The sequence below is a fragment of the Oryx dammah genome, unplaced genomic scaffold, assembly GCF_014754425.2.
Source record: "Oryx dammah isolate SB20612 unplaced genomic scaffold, SCBI_Odam_1.1 HiC_scaffold_22, whole genome shotgun sequence".
NCBI lineage: Eukaryota > Metazoa > Chordata > Mammalia > Artiodactyla > Bovidae > Oryx > Oryx dammah.
The window spans coordinates 31,735,235-31,759,200 of NW_024070206.1; the positions used below are offsets into that span (position 1 = coordinate 31,735,235).

Below are 23,966 nucleotides of genomic sequence, written 5' to 3' on the forward strand. Positions count from 1 at the left end.
TATGAAAAACATCAAATGGCAGAAATGAAGTGTAAGAATCTTACATTTAAGCAACTATTTAGATACCAGAAAATATTCCTTTCAGTATAAAAGTTGAGAACTCTTTGAAGAAAATGGCATCTTCTACAATGAAAACATACTTTCAAACTCTGGACCCCCAATTTTAAAGAAAGCCCTGGAAACTTAAAAAATAACTTTTACCCTTTGTACTCCTTTGACAAACTATATAGATGTGCAATGTAGGGACCGCCTTACAATTGGGGGGGGGCGCTTGCTGTACTTTTCCTTAGGGAAGAGGCGGCTGGCATCGTTTCCTGGCTGGGTATAATTCATTTATGTCCTTCCAGTTTTTTCCCTCTGATCTCTTTTCTGTATATCTGTCAGTAGCACTCTCCTGGGAGCAGCATGATGCACTTCATTAATAAGAAGGGATTAAAGGAAAAAGCCCCAGTCTCTTAATACACTTGGATAATTTGGTGTCATCCACAAGGCAAAAGACCCCTGCTGCATAGATGTCATTAGAAAGGTACAATTTCATTACTTTTTACTGGTAGAGCCTTGAGTGAAATACAAAATATGTTGTCTCATATGCGGGGAAAGGAAAGTGCAAAAGCTTTCATTCGCTGCATGCCCCTAAAATAGTAGAAGGCAAAAATATATTCGATGGTTTTTACATTTATATGGCCTTCCCTTAGTAGTCCTTGAACTCATGCTTCCATTAAATATTGAACAAAATAAAGATGAAAAGAAAATTATTTATATCCTTAAATTACAAATGAAATGTATATATATATTTTCTCAACTAACACACTTGTTTTGAATACCTACTATGTGCCAGGTACTCTGCTTGTTGCTGGAAAACAAATGACCAAAATATAATTCATGAGGGGTTTTTTTTTTCCAGTGATAACTTATCAAATGCTCTAACTGGAAGTAAGTATAAAATTGACTGTATAAGAAGTAAACCATATGGCTGAATAAAAATGATCCTACACCAGTAAACTTTAAGTGTATTCCAAAAAATGTTTCCTTTTTCCCCTTGATGTGTGTGTTAGTTGCTCAGTTGTGTCCAACTCTTTGCAACCCCATGGACTGTAGCCGGCCAGACTCCAGGCCAGAATACTGGAGTGGGCTGCCATTCTCTTCTCCAAGGGATCTTCCTGACCCAGGGATCAAACCTGTGTCTCCTCCATTGCAAGCAGATTCTTTATCATCCGAGCCACCAGGGAAGACCCTTTCCCTTGCTAACCTCACTTATTTTTGAACTGGCATGTTTGCCTATAGTTGATAGCATTATCTTTTGAGTTAAACCACTCCCAGTTTTAAGCCTTTAATGATATACTGAGCAAACATTTGAAAAGATGTGCATAAACCATCCTTAGAAATATACCCTAGTTCCTATAGATGCTGTCCCAAGCAGGAAGCAGTGTGCCTCAGTGATGGAGGGTGTGGACGGCCACCAAAGGGACCTAGGATTTAGGCACCTGCCAAAAAGATGACAGTGGGACTTCTGGGGACTCCCCTGGTGTGATGTCTCTCTTGGAACCTTATGCATTCCTTTCCTAGCACCAAAGAGAATCAGATTTAATAGTGGTCCATTATCTCACTGCAACAGACACACAACTGCCATTAACACTGAAAAGTGACACGCAGTTGGAACTGTGTGTGGGAGAAGAAAGCCCTTGATTATCAGCTGTTTACAAGCCACTCTTTGCAGTGATAGGTTTTTGCTTTACTATTAGCTTTTGTTCAGTGAAATCGACTTTTGCAGCTCTTTGTCTAAAACGAAGGCTAGAACAGACTGGGGTTTACATGACAGCAACTGGCATTTCTAGAGACAGTTTTACCGACATAAGGCGAAGCAGTACAGAAAAAAAAAAAACAGTTATTTTGACAAACAAATGAGTCAATAATGAAAATACTTAAAAACCACATTGGGTTACATACAATATCTCTAAAAATGAAAGATTGTCATCTAGTCAGCTTGAAATACAGAGGAGTTTGATCACCCTTTTATTTTGCAGTCTTGTTGTTCCTTGACCCTCGTGCATTTTAGTTCATTAAAAATTCATTACATGTACAATGAAGATGATCAACAAATGCACAGGGAAGATTATCAATAAATGTCATGAGAAGTGGGAGGGTAGCAGCGATTGGGGCTGGCAGGACCAGTGTGTACACCTTCTAGAACGAGCAGAGCTTAATAATTAACAAAAACTCAGAACTCAACTAGTTATGTTCATGTTATCAAAAATATGTCTCAGCTAATGTTTAAGTACAGTTAACCAAAATTACAAACAAAAAACCCCCAGTTTTGCCAATAAATTTTTAAAAAAGCAAATGGTTAAGTGGTTAAAAGTTTAGATTGTTAACCTCATGTTGTATTTGAGGATATGCACTGAAAACAGATCAACTATCTGAAACCATTATACAGATTGCCTTTTTCCATATGATTTCTGTATGATGGTAAGTTTCCACCCACCCACATACAGTCTTTCAGGTCTGTTTGTCCTGAGTCTCACTAGGTGCCTTATGATGTAGATGTTTTATTAGGTGAATAAACATAAAGAATTTATGAACATTATTCAAATATCTGGGCTTTAGATCCATATTTACCCTAGAGACAGTGAGGAGGAGGAAGAAATATTATGAACTGAAGTTTGGTTTGAAAGTTGGGTATTTGAAATATAAATGAAAACAACTCATTAGCAATGACTCATTAATATTCATTTGCCGAGGTAGTTTAAACATAAGGGATTGCGTGTAAAAGTTTGTTGTATTTTCTCTCTTGAATGTTGCAGGACTCTGTGACATACTCTGTATTTTGCCATTGACAAACTTGACTTGAAAGAATAAATACTCAGAGGAAGATTGACAATACCAGTTACAAGGAAGAGGAAATAAGCTGATAGGTTATGTCTATGTGATAGATATGTCAGGCAAATCTTAACAAAATCTTGATAGCATTTTAAATTAATTATCAATTAATGTCAAATAGATAAATTAGATACACATTTGCTTTGAGGATACTTCAAAAAGATTTTTTTTTTTTTTTAGATTTGAAATTCATGATAGGTTTCTTCCAGTCCTCCTTGGTAAATAATGAAATATTTACTGCCTAGACTGAGTAATATGACATGAAACAACAAACCTGCACATGTCTAATTTATAACAAATCTGTTTCCTTAATGAGTGGAAGGAAATCTGAGGACAGTTCTAAGGGCTCTTGCCTGCTTTCAGTGCTGTCTCCTAGTCATACTGAAGACAACACCTCTCCAGATGGGTCTTTCCCTTTCTTCTCCTCACCCCGGTCAATGTCGATCACGTGCACCACTCCGGGTTTTAGAATCAAGTCGTCAGTCTCTACCTGACTCCTGTTGTCCTCCACCTCCATGTAGCTCCCTTTTGTTTGCTGAGCAGCTTTGCTGAAGGCTTCTTTAAATCGACGTTTGAGTTCAACATCTGGACAGAAGACATACTCATAAAGGCCACCAGCAAGGACAGCTCCTATGATTGGTCCAACCCAATATATCTGGGGAAAGATGGAAGAGTTATAGAGTGTAAGTAGAGTAAAACTATTTCTCTGAATAATGCATGAATATAGAACTTTGCTGATTTAAATTGAGAGCAAATATGGCATGCATAAAAAGAGACCTTTGGAAACAAAATAAGAAAACACATTAAATCTACATCTGAGATCTATATATTACTAAATAACATTTTGAACAGAAAATAAGAAGACTATTTCCTCTTCTCTTTTCCTGCTTTCATTATGTTCTTTCCATTTTCAGATAATCCTGAAAGATAGGTCCTCTTTGGTGGTACTATAAATTAAAAAGACACTAAAACTTATTTAACTAAAATAGAGAAAAAAAATTTCTAGAGAGTATCAATACTTGTTTTCTTAATATTGCCATCTTATATTGGTTTTCTGCATAATCACAATCATAGTACAGATTGTACCACTTGGGGCTTTAATTATTCAGTACAGCATGATAAATGGAATCTGAGGTCTACCACTTAGCAATTTTGTGACTGCTTGCATCCATTACATAACTTCATGAACACTTAATTCCATCAGATGCAAAACAGGAATAATAATAATACACAGCTCACTGTTGTCAGGATTAAATTGAAATAATACTTGTAAAGTACTTAACAGTTCCAGTTTCATAGTAACTTGCTCCTTTCCATGTTTCCTAGACAATTTAAAGATGTATGGGACTAGGCTGACTATAAGTCACTTTCCTTATGTTACATGTTTTTTTTCTCTGAAATTTGGTGATTTGTTTTCAGAGAAAACCTCAAGGTTTGTCCATAAATCTTTTTGCAGAGTGCGTTTATCCTCATGGTTCTTATACTGATGACTTGGTGGAAAAATCTGTGCTGAGTTTATGGATGATGGTGGGTAGAGGATTTGCCATCCAGTAGGATTTTAATTCAATAACTAGAAGTTTCTATCATATTAGTTATGTGTCTAGAATAAACTAAGTTTTGAGATTGGATAAACTCTAACATTTGCTTTAGAGTACATGTAGACTATAGGATCTCAGACAGTAAAAATCTGCCTGCAATGCGAGAGACCTGGGTTCATCTCTGGCTTGGGAAGACTCCTTGGAGAAGGGAATGGCTACCCACTTCAGTATTGTTGCCTGGAGAATTCCAGGCAAGAGGAGGAGCTTGGTAGGTAGGTTACAGTCCATGGGGTTGCAAAGAATCAGACAAGACTGAGCAACCAAGACTTTCACTTTCAGGTTGTAGAGTATTAGACATTCATTCAACAGATGGACTTGAGCAACAGTTGTTGTTCAGTCACTAAGTTGTGTCTGACTCTTTGTGACCCCATGGACTGCAGCATGCCAAACACGGTTTATTGGGCTGGCTGTATTCAGTGCTTAACTTGTATTAACTCATTTTATTCTAACTGATCTTTGAGATAGATATTATTATTATCCCATTTTATGGGTATGAAAATGGATATGCAGAGAGGGTGAGAAACTTGCTTAAAAATTTATGCTTAGCAAGTGGTTGAGCTGGGATTTCAGGTCTGTCTGATTTCAAAGCTCTTTTGAATCATTATGCTGTTTATTATACTTGCTAATGGTAAAGAACCTGTCTGCCGATGCAGGAGACATAAGAGACAGGAGTTCAATCTCTGGGTCAGGATAGACCCCCTGGAGAAGGGGATGGAAGCCCATGCCAGTACTCTTGCCTGGAGAACCCCATGGACAAAGAAGCCTGGTGGGCTACAGTCAATGGGGTCATGAAGAGTTGGACATGACTGAAGAGCTTAGCACAGGTACACACACACATGCTACACTTCTCTCATTTGAAAAAAAAAATCAGATGAATGCTTCTGGGTTAAAACACTCTCTGGAAATTAAATTCATTTAGCACCCTCATTGCACAGTCTAAAGAAAATTCAAACTTAAGCTGAAGCGGAACACATATACTTTACAGGGAAATTGTTGACAAAGTGGCTGCAAGAACCAAGTTCCTTATCTTGAACATGAAAGAAACCATGTCAGAGTTTACCTTTTTGATGCCCTTTCAAGGGGGAAATGAGAGCCCTCCTCTAAATGTCTTTGTGCTACATTCCTTTGGTAAGATCTCATTTGGTATGCTCTGTTCCATGAGCTACAAATTCCGCAAGAGAGACAAAGGACTGCTAAATAATTACAGTTCCCTCAAAACACTTATTCAGAAGACATCTGGCTGCATGCTCTCAAAAAAAAAAATCTCAGTTTCAAGTTGCTATTCCCAAAGTTATAATGCCCCTTAACTTTTAAAATTCATGAAGGTAAAGAATTTTTACTGCTAAAAATCCAGAAAGTCAGAAAAATCCAGAAAATCCAGAAAAGAAGACTAAAAAATATGATACCACACACAAAATTCATCATGAATATCTTGCTATTTTCATCTATCAGTCTACCTATTTACAGATATACTTTAAATTAATTGTTAATTTTACACAACCATTGTTACAAAATGGACATTAGTTTTCAGTAGGATTAAGTGTTGTAGCAACAAGGGGAAACTTAGATTCAGTCAGCAAGCTAAGGATTTTTTTTTTGCCACTCAAATTTTAACTAATGTATCACAACTCAAGTAATAAATAAAAACACATGTTTTCATCTACATTTTCAAGTCCTCATGGATTAAAATTTTTCATTTTTCTAAATTTTTCTTTCTTTCTTTTTTATTTTACTTTACAATTCTGTATTGGTTTTGCCATACATTGACATGAATCCACCACAGTGTACATGCATTCCCAAACATAAACCCCCCTCCCACTCCCCTCCCCACAACATCTCTCTGGGTCATCCCGTGCACCAGCCCCAAGCGTGCCATATCCTGCATTGGACTTAGACTGGCGATTCGATTCTTACATGATATTATACATGTTTCAATGCCATTCTCCCAAATCATCTCACCCTCTCCCTTTCCCTCTGAGTCCAAAAGTCCGCTATACACATCTGTGTCTTTTTTGCTGTCCTGCATACAGGGTCATCACTGCCATCTTTCTAAATTCCATATATATGTGTTAGTATACTGTATTGGTGTTTTTCTTTCTGGCTTACTTCACTCTGTATAATCAGCTCCAGTTTCATCATCTCATCAGAACTGATTCAAATGTATTCTTTTTAATGGCTGAGTAATACTCCATTGTGTATATGTACCCATTGTTTGAATGTATAAGTTGAACTAAAAGTTGTACTTTTATCATAAGATCTATATACTGTGTTCCGTTGCTCAGTTGTGTCCAACTCTTTGTGACCCCATGACACCAGGCTTCTCTGTCCATGGGATTCTCTAGGCAAGAATACTGGAGTGGGTTGCCATTTCCTCCTCCAGGGGATCGTGTTAACCCAGGGATTGAACCAGTGTCTCTTGCATCTCCTGAACTGGCAGGTGGGTCACCACTAGTGCCACCTGGGAAGCCCTGAGACCTATATACCGCATTTCCATTCCTGTTAGTGTGGCAAATCTTTAGAGACATACGTGGGAATTTCAGTGGCAAAATGACCAATTGCATGGATAGTATTACTGACTAAGCTTTTTCATGGCCGGGTCCAAATCCTTGCTTTTGATCACTGATGTTCGTGCTTTTATTTAATGGGAAAGATTACTCATAAATACTTGGTACACTTTTCTTAGAAGTGAATGCACATAGCAGTCGGGCAGTTTCTTCTCATTTGCAACACAGATCACGGATGAAGGCATGTGACTGTGTCAGTAACCCCTGTATGCATGACATTAAAACATAAGTGACATCTATGACAGAAAAGAATCTGAAAAGAATATATATATACATTCATATATCTGTATGTATAACTAAATCACTTTGCTGTACACCTGAAACTAACACAGAATTGTATATCAACTATACAGCAATAAAACAAAAAACATAACAGACATTGTCTTACATTCATGAATTGAAAATAAAAGGTGTAAAAGAGCATTCACAACATATAGATGAAAATAAAACTTAGCCCCATTTGAAGCTGGCTGATATACACCTATTTTTATGGGTTCTTGTAAGTCAGTATGTAAAAGGTCTTCAAAACTGCCACATTATTCATTTAAGGGATTTAAATTTCTTTTTGGTAAGGAACAATTGAAAAGAAATCAACTGTGGTATTAACGGATACCTCTGCTCTCTAGAAGCACTACCCCCACACTAATAAGTAGGGTAGGCATGAGGTGTGAGCAGTGTGTCTTTTCTGAAAGTCATTTATTTTCCAGCTATGGTTATGGCAATAATAGCATAAGCACTGGCACTATCTATTCCTCACCATCTGCAGTTCAAATGCTTCCAACTTCTATACTATTAATTGGGTTCATGCTTTTGTAAACAAAAAGGGTAAATATTTTTGCTATGTGCTTTTAAGCATTTCTCTTTTTCTTCTTTTTATTGTTTTGCAAGCATATTAGGTGTCATTGCTAGGAAGGGTTTACTTTCAATTATTTAAACACCACATTCACTTCACCACCCTGATTTTAATTTGTTACAGCCAGACAACCTCCATATACAATATATTCTGCCAGAGTCTGTCAGAATACAGTGTGCAGAGCAGTGCTTTAAAAAAAAGACTATCACTAAAGGCTCAAAACAGATATGAAATTTTTTACAGCAGATAAAATCTGTCCTAGTCTGTCCCTAGTCTTTATGAAAGATGTAATAAAGTGGTGGTGGGGGGGTTACAGTTGGGTGAAAGAGAAACTAGTGAGCAAAATAATGGGAAAAAAAGCTCTATGGCTAATTGTCCTCAACTTCAGGAAAATAGGAACAAAGAACATGATAGTTACCCAGTGGTTCTCCCAATTTCCCATGATAACTGCAGGTCCAAAGGATCGGGCGGGGTTCATGCTGGCACCAGTGTAATTGATCTACAGGGAAAAAGAACACAACTTCAGACATTGCTGAAACAGGGTTACTAACAGGTAGCCTTCATGGCATTATGTCACTGTTGGCCAAGTCAGTTAGAGGAAGGTTAGCAGCCTTAGCAACATTCTCATCACAAAGTTAGCAAAACAATAACCTAAAATGGACAGAAGAGGCTGGATACTAAAGAACCTCAGCTGTGAAACACAACATTTTCAGGCCAGCTGAAGGGTGAGGCTAAACAATGTGGATCCGTTATTTAAAGGAACTTGGAAACTTACGGCAAATAAATGTCCAATTGCAACAGAGATCCCAATGGCTAAAGCTATGGAACCGGTGACATCAGTCCGTTTGGAATCACAGCTGGCAAAAATAGTAAACACCAACTGAAATGTGATTATCAACTCCACCAGGAGACCGTGTCCAGCGCTAAGATTTCTGTGAACCTGGAGACAGAAAAATACTCCATCTGAATTGACAAGAGAACCTTTTCTGTGATAACATATCATTGTGAAAGGCACACTTTATTCCTATAAAAACCGATGGTCAGTTTGAGTCTTCTATTCCACCCCTGATTGAGACATGCATCTCCCCCCCAAAAAATAAATACTTATTTTGGGCCAGCACAGATAATTAATTGCTCTTACAATGACCAAGTGGGAGTTTGTGCTGAATGTTCTTTTCTACAAAGAAAGCAAAATATGCTACTGCTGCACTTAAGTTATAAAAGAGTTTCTTGAGAGTCTTGCAATTTTATAAGGCAAAGATTAAATTCATTAATTAGGTTTAAATTAATTAATATATACTTCAATTAAAATTTAAACTGTGTGTGGTTTTTTAATCAACCCCTGTGCTGAGCTAACAAATGATATACTTAATCAGCTAAGAACAAAACCAGGATCAAATGCCAATTCAGTTTTTAAAGTGTGACCCTTGATGTTTTAAACCTCATGTTCAAGGCAACAAACAAAACTGTTCCTTCTGCCAGTGAACCAACAAATAATTGTAATAAAAATGTCTTATGTTATATATATATAGTCAATGCAGTCACTGGGATGGAGAGAAAGAGGAAAAAAGAACCCAACATAATTTTTGTGCTGCCCAGACTTAGTGCTATTCAAGTCATTCAACAGCAAATAATGACTTCATATGATATAGTCAGTGTGGCTGGAATCAGTTTGCACCCCTATCAAGAGTTATCAGACAACCCCTGGGAATAAGTTGGCAATTTTAGGAAAGACTCTTAGGTCACCAGGGTGTCATTTAGCACTCCATATAAGCTGCCGGGAGTCCAAGAATGAAAACAACAGCTAAAGACGGTACCGTGGTGACTCCGAGGCCCCCCACCACACTGGGAGGCGTGACCAGGTAGAGAATTCCGGCTCCAATGATGGCGCCCAGGCACTGAGCTGCAATGTAGAAGACAGCCTTGGCGATGCTAATCCTCCTGGTGCACACCATGGCCACCGTCACAGCGGGGTTGATGTGGCCACCACTGATGTGGCCAAAGCACTGCACCATCGTCGCGATGCTGAGTCCAAAGCAGAGGGAGATGAGAACCATGTCGACAGGTAATGGCTTTTCTGCTCCACCCCAGTTGATGGTGGATCCCAGGCTGAGCAGGACAAAAATAAGCATGGCCAGAAATTCCGCGGTGACTGCCTTCCAGAAAGTTTGTGTCCAGACCCCTTTGAAGGCCACCATGATACTCTCTCTTGTACACAAAGGTCCACACTTACTGAAAAGAAAAAGCAAAATTGGCATCAGAAGCTACCGAATCAGAGTCTCCTGAGATGAAGATGGCCAGGCCCTCGGGCTCCCAGGTGGCTCGGGGTAAAGAATCTGCCTGCCAATGCAGGAGACGTGGGTTGATCCCTGGGTCACAACGATCCCGTGGAGAGAGAAATGGCAACCCACTCCAGTGCTCTTGCCTGGGAAATGCCGTGGACAGGGGAGCCTGGCGGGCTACAGTCCATGGGGTCTCAAAGAGTCTGACACAACTGAGCCACCAAACCAAACAGCAGTAGCAGGCCCTCAGTCTTGCCCCATTGTGGGGCACCTCCCACCAAAGTTTATTTGCATATAAAGCCTCCCTGAAGGTCATCTGCATACAAAGAAAGGATGCTTCTGGAAAATCTCCTTAACTACTTAATTATCCCCTTAATTAATAATCAAGAGATTGTCATTCTGATCCCCTTTGATTTAATATCCAAAGATCATCCAGTTTCAGTGAACAATTATCTGAATTGTCCCTAGAAAGGAAAATGTCTGGATCAAGTTCCTTAAAGAATTAAGAATAAAGTATATTTACCTTGTAGTTAAATCCCTCTGAGCAACTTTTTACGTTTTCAATGTACTTTTTACATGTCATTTCTATTTGGAACCTACGGCCATAAGAAAGAGAGGTCTTTTCCAGTTTTGCACTTTCTGGTTCAAATGGCATTCTGGAAATGGATTTTGAGAGCTGACTGTCCCTTCTCTCCTCCAGTGGAGACTCTGATGAAGGGGTGTTCTGCGAGGAAGCAGGGAAGGCTGTCTTTTGAGAATTTCCTTTGACTGATACGGGCAGTGGGGACTCGCACAGCAGAGCTGGGAGCCAGGACTGGGACGAGGGACGCTGCCGTGCTCTCCTGGCCAGCGTGGGGAGAAGTCCGAGAGCCCGCTTGGTCCGGAGGAAGAGGCAGGCCGCCCGGGACCCCGGAGCGCCTCTCCGAGCGCAGGGAGCGACACCCGGGTCCCAGGCATCGCTCGAGGCGGGGGATAGGTTAGAAGGGCATCCTGGCCTCTGCGGTACTTCTGCAGGGTTGAGGGACCGTCCCTTCTTGGGCTAACTCCCCATCGCTTGATGTTCACCTCTGATAGAAACCTCCCAGAGGGATCCTGGAGGCCAGTGCCTGCGGGCAGCAGCCCGGGCACCCTAGCCGCCAACTGAGGGGGACAGCGACTTGGGGAGAGGGACGCAAGGCCGCTGGGCGAGGGGAGAGTGGTCAGGGAGACCGTGGGCCTCAAAGCAGGAGGCTCTGGAAAGCAGTTTTTCTCTAGTGTCTTCTTGATGGCCTTCTCTAAATCTGCCTGTACTTCTTCTGCTGGAGCTTGTGTGCCTTGAGGGGGTGGGGAGAGTTGGTGGGGAGGGAGGTGAAGGTTGAGGAGAGCAGCAAGGCAGTCTTTGGGAAGAAAGACCCTCTCTTCCTCTACTGTTTTCCTGCTAATACCTTGGGATCTTCACAGCTGAGAAGGGATGAGCTTTGAGGATATTAATGGCAAGAAATGACTAGGATTCCTCTTGGGGGACAATCATCCCAGTGACCCTGTTTTTCAAGACATTTGCCCTTATCCTTGGTCTGTGATCATGTAGGAGAAAGTGATGGAATGTGGGAAGCATTTAACGGACTCATCCCAGGGAACTATGAAAAGGGGGATGCGAGAAAGTGGGCTTCCCAGGTGGCGCTAGTGGTAAAGAACCCACCTGCTAATGCAGGAGACTTGGTTCCTTCCTTGGATTGGGAAGTTCCCCTGGAGAAGGAAATGGCAACCCACTCCAGTATTCTTGCCTCGAGAATCCCATGGACAGAGGAGCCTGATGGGCTACAGTCCATGGTGTTGCAAAGAGTTGGAAACGACCGAAGGGACTTAACGCGCCTGAAGGCAGGCAAGAAAGCCAGGTATTTTAACCGATCAGAGTTATCGCAGTTCTACTGAGCATAGGCCCTTCCCTACCCCATCGAATCCCCAGGATCCTGGTCTGGTTGAGCCAGTGGGTGAGAACTGTGCCAGGGGAATGCTGCCTTGACCTTTAGGATCTTGACTTAGGCCCTGGTTTGACATGGGGCTTTGCTACAGAGCTGGAAAGTGAAACCCATTTTCTGCCCAAGCCTAGGTGGCTCCAGAAGGGGACCAGCCAACCCCGTCTGTCTGGAGCATCCCCTATCCCAGTGAACAACTCTAAGCGAATCATGCAATTAGGAGAAACCCCAGCTGGGAGGACATTGACATCACACTCCCTAGAGGAAGAGAAAATAAAGAGACAAGACAGTGCTTGGAGCCAGGCAGCCAGCGAGGGTGCCCTGGGGGAGAAATGACAAGTATCCCAAAGGGGGAGAAATTCACAAATTGAAAAAAGAAGTTTCAAAAGTGGCTTTAGAACTTAGCAGCAGCCCACGGCTATAGCCAGGATGGCAGAAGGCAAGGTGCTATATCAGGGGCTGGTCCTCTGTGGCCAGATTTAGTGGGAAAAAAGGGAGAGGCAGGAAGCTAAGGCAGCCAGGTGGGCAGGACTCGGCAGGTCCCATTCAGCAGCCACACAGGGAGCCCAGGGAGAGGCATGCCCTGGGGACAGGCCGCCTCCTCCCTGCACCCTCTCCCTCACCTTCCCTGCTCATTCTCTGCACTTTCTCCAGAGACCCAATCTCAGAAGCTCAGTGGCTCTTTCAGAAAGCTTCAAACCTTTATCAGCCAGAGAAATAAAAACAACCCCCCTCCAACCCCCGAAGTAAACAAACAGACACCTTGAGTATGCCTTTAGCTTTCTTTGAAAATCCGCAGAATCTGATCTCTTTCCAGGGCAGAATGACCAACCTCAGAGGGCTGTGAATCCCAGGGTCCCCTGGCGGCACATACACACCTCTGTCTTGACAAGCGCTCAGCCCAGCTCTTTCACAGCCCCTCTGAGTTATCCATCGTCAATGTTCCCTTCCCTGTTCACACTCCCTGGAAACGCATCAACACCATTTGTTGTGCTTTTTTTCGTTTTGCTCCAGAACAAAGGGGGTTTGTTGATGTGACCGGGTTGTAGAGAGCCCGACAACATTACTTTCTAGCTGAACCCCCAAGCCTGATCCACTTCTGGACAGCTGAGCCCCTAGATGAGTGATTTTTCGGATGAAAAATACTAGATGATAGATTTACCTCCATAGACTCCATAGAGGCATTTTCTTGGGCTTTCATAGGTCTCCAATATATGGAGGATTTTTTGCTGTAAATCATCCCCCTTTTTCTTCTGCCCTCTCTCTGCCTCTCTTATGAGTATGCCCATACCCAGCCCTGGAAGAACCACCTGCCTTAGAGTTTCCTTCTAGATTCTGCCTGAGCAGCACACGTATCTGTAATAAAAGAGTCCCAAGTTTCATCTTTCATCCGAGCCTCAGCATTGTTCCCTTAAGGCAAAGAAAGACTTACCCCCACCGCCTCGCTGCGGGTCTGTCACTCATGCCTCCCCCAGCCAGAGTGCAGCGCTCACATTGCCAGCCCCACAGCTCCCAGTGCGCCGGGAGTCAGATTACGGCCACTTGTCTGATTGGGTTTTTGAAGTCTTAGGGGTGGAAAGATTCGGCACCATGTGGCAGTCGCCAAGTTATATTTGAACTTGAAATGACTTTCTCTACCTGATCGCTAAAGACCCAGGGCATTTCAGGAACACAAAATGCTGGCTCACTTTAGGTTTCTTTAGCTGATAATCCTTGAAAATGAGGATTTCCCCAAGTCTTTATTTGAAATCCTCCCACCACAGGGAACTGCTGAGAACTTTTGTTGTTGTTGTTGTTCTGTGTACAGTCGAATTTGGGCGACTATTAAGAGCACGGATTTGCATTATCCAGCAGTTGAGATGAACTGAGTGAGATTCAGGCTTTGGTGCATTTGTTTTTGAGTGGCGACATAGCCAGTGGGTTCTATGCAAAGTTTTTGCTCACAGAAGCAGTTTTTAAAGTATTGCAGATCACTTCAGGTCGCTTGGAGCCTGTGCAGCACTGATTTGAGTAACAGGATATAAGACTGCTTTAGAGTCTCACCTGACTGTTATGTGAACAATTGTTGGGTAAGAAGTAGCAAATTTTAAACAGATAAACGTTGGATGACACAAAATTATTGGGAACTAGCTTGTTGTTGTTGTTCAGTCACTAAATCGTGTCTGACTCTTTGCGACCCCATGGACTGCAGGATGCCAGGCTGCTCTGTCTTCCATTATCTCCCCGAGTTTGCTCAAATTCTTGTCTGTTGATTCGGTGATGCTATCTAACCATCTCATGCACTGCTGCCCGCTTCTCCTTTTGCCTTCGATCTTTCCCAGGATTGAAGCCTTTTTCAGTGTGGTGGGAACTATAAGTAAGCTTGATATCTAGAAACCCAAGGACAGGACTGACTTGACTGTACCATTTGAGGGGTTCAGTGAAAAGTGAATGCAGGACTCCTTGTTGAAAAATTAAGAATTTCCAGTTTGCAACAGTAGGATATGAAAGAAAGTGTGGGACCCTTCTAAGTGCACAGATTGTGTGCCGGTAAGGCAGGCCCGACTAAAAAGTTTGGTGAACTCTGGAAGGTCTGACAGTGCCTGTATTACCATCTCATTTTTTTCTTTCTTTAAATGGACCACAGGTACCTAGAACTGGAATAATCATCATCCTTGATATAGGGCACTCTGTTATCACTGGTACATTTATTTTATAATTATATATTTTAATTAGTTACTTTTTAATAGTATAATGAACATCATACTGGCAACTAGACCTGTGATAATAACTCACTATTGGACCCTCTTTATCCCTCCCCTGCTTCTCTACCTACTGTCTCATTTCACATAGGAGCTTTTTTTTTTTTTCCCCCCCAGAATGGACTGTGGCAAGAAAGAAATAAAGGAGAGAGAAGAAGAAAATAGTTATGTTTTCACATCTTGGTTACAATTTCTTGTTTTCTTGTCTCTTTTGGATACTTGAGAACTGGGAATGGTTGAAAAGCTCTCATGAGAAAGAGGGATTACAATTTTGAGTGTGAATTTCAGAGGAGCTCTTTATTTCTGTTTCCAGCATTCTCAGATAACAAAGATTGAATTTATATCCTTTAAGAATGTGGCTGCATACTGATGGGTGTTCATCAGGGGTTTCAGCCTTTGAAAAAATATGCAAGTCAGAACAAACTCTGGTAAGAGGGCAACAGAGAATTTATGGCAATCTGCAAAGAACACTTAAAATATTTCCTGTTCATCCACCTTATTAGGACTGACTAGAATGCATTCCTTTTTTTTTATATAGCTGAGTAATATTCCATTGTATACATGTGCCACAATTTCTGTATCCATTCATCTGTTGATGGACATCTAGTTTGCTTCCATGTCCTGTTGTGAAGTTGGTTGTGAAGTTGCTCAGTCGTGTCCGACTCTTTGCAACCGCACGGACTGTAGCCTGCCAGGCTCCTCCGTCCGTGGGATTTTCCAGGCAAGAATATTGGAGTGAGTTGCCATTTCCTTCTCCATGTCCTATAACTATTGTAAAAAGTGCTTCCATGAACATTGGGGTACAGGTGCCTCTTTCAGTTATGGTTTTCTTAGGGTATATGCCCAGTAGTGGGATTGCTGGGTCATATAACACAATATTGTAAAGCAATTATGCTCTAATTAAAAAAAGAACAACAACAAAAATTATTTCCTGTTGATTGTTACAGCTGTTTACTATTCAGCTGTTTACAGATTTTTGAATGAGATTTTTTAAAGGTGCAAAATGTTCTTTTTTCTTTAATTTGAAAACTTTGATTTGGACATTGGGTCAGAAGTGCTTGTGAGGTCTTTGAGTCCAAGGAACAGTGCTGCAAGGTTTAGATTCTTCCTTGAGAATGAGGCCTGTGGTGCTAGCCACAGAAACCTATCAAGTGTGGCATTCTCTAGGGCTGCTGGTTACTGGGGGGACATTTTTTCAGGTCCACTCTTTGCAAGTTGCACTCGGCTCATTAGCATTCACTCCATGGTGGTGGCAGTTCCCGGCACCATTCTACAAAGTGCCAACAGAACTTGGTTACCACAGTTTCTCAGACCCTCTCCCTTTCTTCTGGCTGGCTGATCACTGCCCTGGTAGAATGTGTTGACAGTCCAGTTCCTAAGTGATGGCTGTTCCCATCGAGGGAAGGGCCACCCTAATTGGCATCAACTCACACTTATTAGTACTCCCAGCAGAGAGGTTCAGAATTGACCAGGGATTAACCCTTAACTTCCTGGAGGTAGTTTTTCTTTTCAGATATTCTTTATTATCCTTTCTATATTTGAGATGGTAACATTGACCTTCCTGTGCTACATTCGGTCTACCTACTTCCCTGGCTTTTCTTTAAACTAGGGATAGAAACTTCCAATAGGACTGTTTATGGCAATGCATACAGGATACAATAATGAAAGAAGTCAGCTGTATTGGACTTATGATTGTGCAAAAAGTATGAGGTGGGAGTCCTGGTGAATATAAGTAATAGCCTCTAAGTTGACCTGTTTTGAACTGGCTGAAGACTAGAACCAAAGATTTGAAATCTAAATTCCCCCCTGCCCCCCGCCACCACTGGTAACCTTAAAAAGGCCTAAATTCATTTAAAGATGGAATAACAATTTTAGGAAAAGAATGGTAACCTGGGACATTGGTTTAAAATCAGTCTTGTATGTCAAGCAAACTTGTGAGTTTTTAGTTAAATAGCTTTGTGAAGTTGTGGGTCAGTAACATATGAAAAAAATGAAGGCAGGGTAAATGTAAATTACAAATACTTGACAAAAACTAGTGGATGGATGCACTTTGCTCCTAATTTTTAATCTATGACATCATGTTGTTATCCTTGGGTGCTGATGTATATCTATGGGATTTGTAGACCCCTTTCCCCACCCTGGCCCTCAGAACTTTTAGTATTCCTTCATGTGTTCAGAGACTGAAGACTAACACAAACATACTAAAAACGTCAGCAAGGCCTCAGGATCAGATAGGAAGAGTCTCCAGGCTGGCAGGGAGAAGACTCAGTAGCAACTCACAAATCTCATCTTCTTTTTCATGAATCTCAACAATAGGAATCCCCGCAGAGCACTTATGTATCAGCAAGTTCATTAAAAACAAACACACAAAACAACAGCAGCAGCAGTGGCAACCACAGGCACAGGCACCACAACACAGGATTTCAGTGGAGATTTGTTGGCTTTTCAAAGAGGTGTTTACCTTATTATTGTTACAGTAACGCAGAGTGGTTGCTGGAAATATGGCGCACCACCCAAAGAGAAAAATAAAGATAGCAATCAAAAAACATAAAGGAATCAAAGAAAGTTTAACTTGCCTCCCTTTCTTGGTGAGGTGAAATTGACAAAACCGGGGTCTTTGCACCGGTGTGGACCCTTCCGCTCTATCGCTGCCCCTCCCCCGTCACCCCTTCCGTCTAAGTTTTCCCGTTCCTGATAGCCGGTGCTGTTTCCTTGGTTAAGGTCCAGGCTGACCCTGCTTTGGCTGGTGAGTTGTACTCTGCTGATATTTAAGGCAGGAATTCCCTGGGAAAATAGTCAAGAGATTCTTTTGGTGCCACTGGCAAGGTTCCAAAAGGTTTAGGGTTCCCCTCTCTAGGCAAATAGGCAGAGAGAACGGGAGGGATGGAGAGAGAAGCAGAAGGACTTTATTGAGTGACTGTGTTTCATCTGAAGCTTGTACAAAAAAGCAGAAAGGTGGTTGGATGACAATGCTTTTCTTAGCCCTTACCCAGCTTCTATGAGAGTTCAAAGTTTGGTTTGGGCGTTTTAAAGGCTGCTCAGACATCCACAGTGGGAAGTCAGTTTTCTCGGAAGTAAAGGACTTTGGGATCTAATGGGTTGGATCAGAATGTTTGGAATGGTTAATAATCTGTAAAGTGTAGTCTGTAGTAGTAATTGTTCCAAAATGTAAATTAAATTTGAAGGTTTTAAGAGCCAAAACAGCGTTTTTGGCAATTATCACTTATACAGAGAGATTCAGAATCCTCATGTTTTTAATAGACTTAAGAAAGATAATCCCAGTTTCAAGGAAAGAGCAAAATGCTTCAAATTCAAAGGACTCTCACAGAAGTAGACCAAAAAACAAGAAAATTAAAAGAAATGCTTTTAGAATAATACTAGAAACAGAACATTTTCTAAGAAAGGAGAAGAAAAGGTCATAATCTGTGACCATAAAAAATACAATAGACTCTCAACAGTTTAGTTATTTAAGAATTTTCTCAGATGAACCTTATGATTCAGACAAAGGTTTCTGTCCTGAATGATCATTCATGCTACTCTTTAACCTCTGTACTTCCTTTTCTCATATAGTCAGAAGAAATCTATGTGTGAAGAAATTCACAGGGCCTCTTAGAGGTGTCAAGTCTCACTGATGGCTTCACCACTGGATAGGAATATCCAATGCTACCCCTCGGCCCCTATGCCTGTTGTGGGGGACCATGCCGTGGCCACAGCTTGTCAGCTCCTCTAGGGAGCCACCTGAGGTAACCCATCTTCAATCCCTTTCCCCTCTCTCTGCCACATGATTCACTGTTTCTTCTTTTAAAATTCCTCAATATTTATTCCCTCCAGGAAACCTGCCCTTTGCAGACGCACTGGCTCTCATCACTTGAAATATAGCAACCTGTGAACCTATGTGAAACCCTACAGTTTTTAATAGGCAATGTCTCTATTATTCAGTGGTGTTTTGACGCAAGTTTCCCTCTCTTCTTGGATATGAACTGAAGTTGATATGCTGTGCTTAGTTGTTCAGTCGTGTCCGATTCTTTGTGACCCCACGGACTGTAGCCCTCCAGGCTCCTTTGTCCATGAGGATTCTCCAGGCAAAAATATTGGAGTGGGTTGCCATGCCCCCCTCCAGGGGATCTCCCCAACCCAGGAACCAAACACAGGTCTCTTGCATCGCAGGCGGATTCTTTACCATCCGAGCCACCAGGGAAGCCCAAGAATATTGGAGTGGGTAGCCTATCCCTTCTCCAGGGGAACTTCCCCACCCAGGAATCGAACTGGAGTCTCCAGCATTGCAGGTGGATTCTTTACCAGCTGAGCTACCTGGGAAGCCTTGTGGGCTATATATATCATATTAATTTCTTACAGTGGTGATGATTATGATGGATGGACAGTAATGATTTTGGTCATGATACCATTGTGCAGTGGAAGGATAAGGGGTAAGAGCTGCCAGTCTTAACTCTGTCACTTAATTCTTATTGGCTGTAGGCCACTTGATGTTCTGAACCCTGGTTCTTCATCTGTGAAATGGAACAAAGCATTTTCTGTCCTCTCTTTTTGTAAAGTTGTTTTAAGTCCAGATGCCCTCCTGACCCATTCTAGTTTTGGACCACCTCATGTGTGCTTGCTTGGGAATTCCATTTAGGAATTTCCCAAATTCCATCCTAGAATTGTCCCCACCACCCCAGAATCATCTGTTTACTTGTCTGTAATTGAAATGAGGGCAGAGAACACTCTCAATAATCATAGTAATTAATTAGACTTGGTAATTAATTGCTGTATCCTCAGCCTTTAGTATTTCTCCAAGGCACCCTTTAAAGACTGAAAATCATTGTGGAATAAGTAAATAAATGAATGAGGCTCAAATAGGGTGATACTAGCAGGAGAGTTTTGCCAACAGAATTGATAAGTATAAATAATGATCGTATGGATGTTTACGATAAAAAGGCATTGAGTTATAAGTCGAGAAGTTTATCTGTGCCAAACCTTGAAAAAGTCATTTTTCTTGACCTAATTTCCCCATTTATAGAACGAAGTGGTAACTCTTTTCTAAGTCAAGTAAGGGCTTCCCTGGTGGCTCTCCGGTAAAGAATCTACCCGCCAATGCAGGAGATGAGGTTGGATCCCTGGGTCGGGAAGCTCCCCTGGAGAAGGAAATGATGACCCACTCCAGTATTCTTGCCTGGAAAATCCCATGGAGGGGAGCCTCGCGGGCTATGGTCCATAGGGTCATAAAAGAGTTGGACATGACTTAGTTGAACAGGGCAACAACAACAACTCAGGTAAAAACTTAGAAACAGGAAGTTTTTAATGTATGTACAGTGCTTTGAAATAAAGAGCTAGATAATTGAAAGTATTAACATCAATGATAACATTTTATGAAGTTTATATGGGCATAAATAATTCCAAGATCACATTTTGGAGTTTAAATCAGAAGTAATATTTTATTTTATTTTTAGAAGTAATATTTTTAAAAAACCTCTGTCTTATGGATAAATCCAAAATATCTCAGTGAATTTTATTTAAAAAAGAAGAAACTGCCTTTATGTCATCTGCTTATTAGCTTAGTAACTCTTCAGGGATGATAATGACATTTATGCCTCTCACTTTTCCACCAAGGCTGAGTATTGCTGGAAAAATAATACCGCTGGGATTGATCATTTTACAAATTTATCATTTCCAGAGTAAACTTGGGCTTCCCTGGTGTATCAGTGGTAAAGAATCTGCCTGCCAATGCAGGAGACGTGAGTTTGATTCTTTGTTGGGAAGATCCCCTGGAGAGGGAAATGGCAACCCACTCCAGTATTCTTGCCTGGAGAACCCCATGGACAGGGGAGCCAGGCAGGCTGCAGTCCATGGAGTCACAAAAGAGTTCAACACAACTTAGTGTCTAAACAACACCACCAACACAGTAAACTTGCTCCTCAATGTCACTCAGCAACCCTATTGGTTCAGAGGAATCTGTCCCGCATTCTCCCGTCAGGAAAGAGATGAAAATTGTTTGCAACCAGGGGCTTTAGCACAAACAGGAAATGACTCTGGCTTTCCTAAGCAAAGTGGACTTCATTGAAGGGATGGGTGCAGTTGTGTCTATCTCCTTTTGACCCCCATGGACCATAGCCTGCTAGGCTCCTCAGTCCATGGTTTCTCCAGGTAAGAATACTGAAGGGTTTTATCACTTCCTTCTCCAGGGGATCTTCCCAGCCCAGGAATTGAACCCGAGTCTCTTACATCTCCTGCACCAGGAAGCAGATTCTTTACTACTAGTGCCACCTGGGAAGCCCAAGGCAGGGTCAAAAGCTGGGGCAACACCTGCACCTCAGCTGCTGGGATGTCTGCTGTCCGGTGTTCTTTTCTTTGTGCATAACTGCCTCAAGGTATAAAGTCCCGGGACCCAGCCCTGGATATGAGTCAGGGAGAGAGATGGCTTCTGTGGAGGGAAGTCAGCAGGAATGATCCTGCTACCAAGGCCACACACAGAGAGTGAGAAGAAACCATGGTGGCAGCTAACACTTTTATAGATACTCATTTGGGCCTCACTTTTTTTTTTTTCTGTGCAAGGTAGGATCTTAGTTCTCCTACCAGGGATCGAACCTGTGTCTCCTATATTGGAAGCATGGAGTTTTAACCACTGGACCACCGGGGAAGTCCTCGAGCCTCACTTTCTACCATCCCTGACATCCTCTCTTCTTTCTGGTCATATGAGACTATATTAGTCTGTTAGAGTTGCCATAACAAAGAACCACAGACTGGGTTGTTTAAATGACAGACATTTATTTTCTCACAGGCTAGAAGTCCTTGCCTAGATAATTCAGACTTTGTTCTTTAAAATTCAAGTTTTACTTTCTCTATTAAACCTTCCCTGTTCCTATAGTTTTGTCTAGATGCCATTTCTCTTATTTTTCACAGCACCTTCTAAAATAGCTTTGTACTTTTCTTACTTCCAGGCATGTGAATACCAAATTCCCTTTACATCCCTCCCTAAGAGACGTGGGAGTAAGAACGTATGAAAACCAAAGTAAGAACGTATGTTCTCCCCAGTAAGAATGTATGAAAACCAGACTTTATAACCAGTACTTGACAAAAGATGGTAGGACTTGTGCTTGGGGTTTCCAAATAGGGTTGCATTAGTTAAGATTACTGGGCTCAGTGATAAAGAGGAGAAGCAGAAGGAGGAGAAGCAGAAGACTTGGTTTGATCCCTGGGTTGGGAAGGTCCCCTGGAGAAGGAAACGGCAACCCACTCCAGTATTCTTGCCTGGGAAATTCCATGGACAGAGGAGCCTGTTGGGCTACAGTCCTTGGGTTGCGGAAGAGTCAGACATGACTTAGTGACTAAACAACCACAAGTTATAATTACACTGCTGGATAGTTAGTGGCTTACAGCTCTGTCTCTAACTCAAGAGATAAATTCCTTGGGGCAGAGATTATGTGTTAGTTGTTTGTGCAACCCTGGAAAATAGAAGATGGTCAATACATTTTGGTTGGTTGGATGAATAAATAAATGAATGAGGAGTTTACAAAAATGGTTTCACACATTTTTCAGTATGTTTATGAGATAAGCAGAGTGTTACTTCTCTAGTTTTGGTCTAAGTTGATGGAGAATTTAAGTGACCCAGAAGGTCAGAAGTTAATCAAACCAGATTTGTCCTATTATATATATTATACAACTATTTTTTTTTAGCTACTGTGGGGCTGTTGGCTGCTCTTTAAGCATATTCATTCTGTCAGGGTACAAGTGTACCTTTTGATTTATTTAAGAGATTTAAATAGAAATTTATGTTTTGATTTTCTTTTGAAAATAGAATAGTTGGTGGGAAAATTGGTGAATTTTGGGATCATTTGACAAAGTATTTTAACAACCATGGAATTATATCCTTGTTAACTGGTTAGATTATTATTATTTTACTATACAGTTTTTTAGATTATCATTTTTTTTTAAAATAACATGTTTATTTCTAATTGGAGTGACTTTTAAAGGTTTAGGGAACCAGGAACACACTGACATAAGGAACTGTGTTACCCATTGATATCTGAGAGGGATTAGTACAACAGAGTGTTGTAACAAGGACTAAACAGTTTTATAGACATACTCAATGTATAGTTTATAGTTTTGTTGTGATATTTTTCCACGTACAAGTCTTTATCATCACCCAAGGGGGCATATGAAAATCAGTTTATAAACTTTCAAGAGCAATACAATTCTTCTTTATTATTATTGTTGCGAATAATCCCATTTTAAAAATGAGAGCTTGTTGAGTAAATGGAAGAGCTCTACGATGCCCTGGTAATACCAACATTATTCCACCTTCATTAGTGGGTCATGTCGCACACCTCACAGAATAAGTATGCAGACTTCATATACCTTCTCACTCTGCACAACATTTTGAGTAGAAAAAGACAAATAGCCCATGGGTTGTCAGAATATCTCTTTCTATTTGGAAAAATCTCACCAAAATCAACCCTCCCTCAACCGCAATTACCTACCAGAGACCATTAACTCTACTTTCCCCTGTGTAGCCAAATACCCTTAAAAAAGATCATTTCCATTTGTTGTCTCTTTTCTCATGCTTTATCCTTTGCAATCTAATTTTCTGTCCCTATCGCTCCCTGTGAACTGCTCTCCTCTGTTGTGTGCCTCTAGAGGAAATGCTCCCATCCTTACCTCCCTTGACTCTCTGCAGACCTGACCCTGCCCACCACTCATCCATCATCATAATGTGCCAGGTCTGTGCTAAGTGCTTGACACGAGATGGTTTATTTAATCTGGGTGGCATCCTGATGATGGAGCTCTGATTGTTATTCCATGTCACAGATTAAAACAGAAACCAAAGAAACAAGTGCCTGAAGTCATACACCTCACAAGTAGAAGTGCAGAGTCTCAAACCCAGGTCTCCATGACCCCAAAGCTACAGGTCTTAGCACCACAATCTACCCCCTTCTAGAAACATCTGCATCTCTTTCCCATGACATCATTCTTCAGGTTTGTTGTTATCAATTTCTCAAGCCTTTATCATTTCTATTGTACCTTCACTATATTTTTTCCATATTGAAGTCAAATTTTCACTGCATATATATATATATATATATATATATATATATATATATA

At 41.3% G+C, this 23,966-nt stretch overlaps 1 protein-coding gene across 2 annotated transcripts; it reads right to left on the reverse strand.

Moving 5' to 3' along the window:
* Positions 1 to 890: 890 nt before the first annotated feature.
* AQP4 (aquaporin 4) lies at positions 891 to 13,737 on the reverse strand. 2 transcript variants are annotated; one of them, XM_040264776.1, is made up of 5 exons: positions 13,562 to 13,737; positions 9,710 to 10,124; positions 8,668 to 8,832; positions 8,311 to 8,391; positions 891 to 3,532 (listed from the first exon to the last, which is right to left on the reverse strand). In XM_040264776.1, the coding sequence occupies exons 1-5, from the start codon at positions 13,591 to 13,593 to the stop codon at positions 3,254 to 3,256; spliced, it is 972 nt and encodes a 323-aa protein (XP_040120710.1). In that variant the 5' UTR covers positions 13,594 to 13,737; the 3' UTR covers positions 891 to 3,253. The 2 variants fall into 2 exon arrangements, with proteins under 2 accessions (XP_040120710.1, XP_040120711.1); XM_040264777.1 differs by lacking the exon at positions 13,562 to 13,737 and adding an exon at positions 13,292 to 13,542 and having other exon boundaries at positions 962 to 3,532.
* Between the last annotated feature and the right edge of the window lie 10,229 nt (positions 13,738 to 23,966).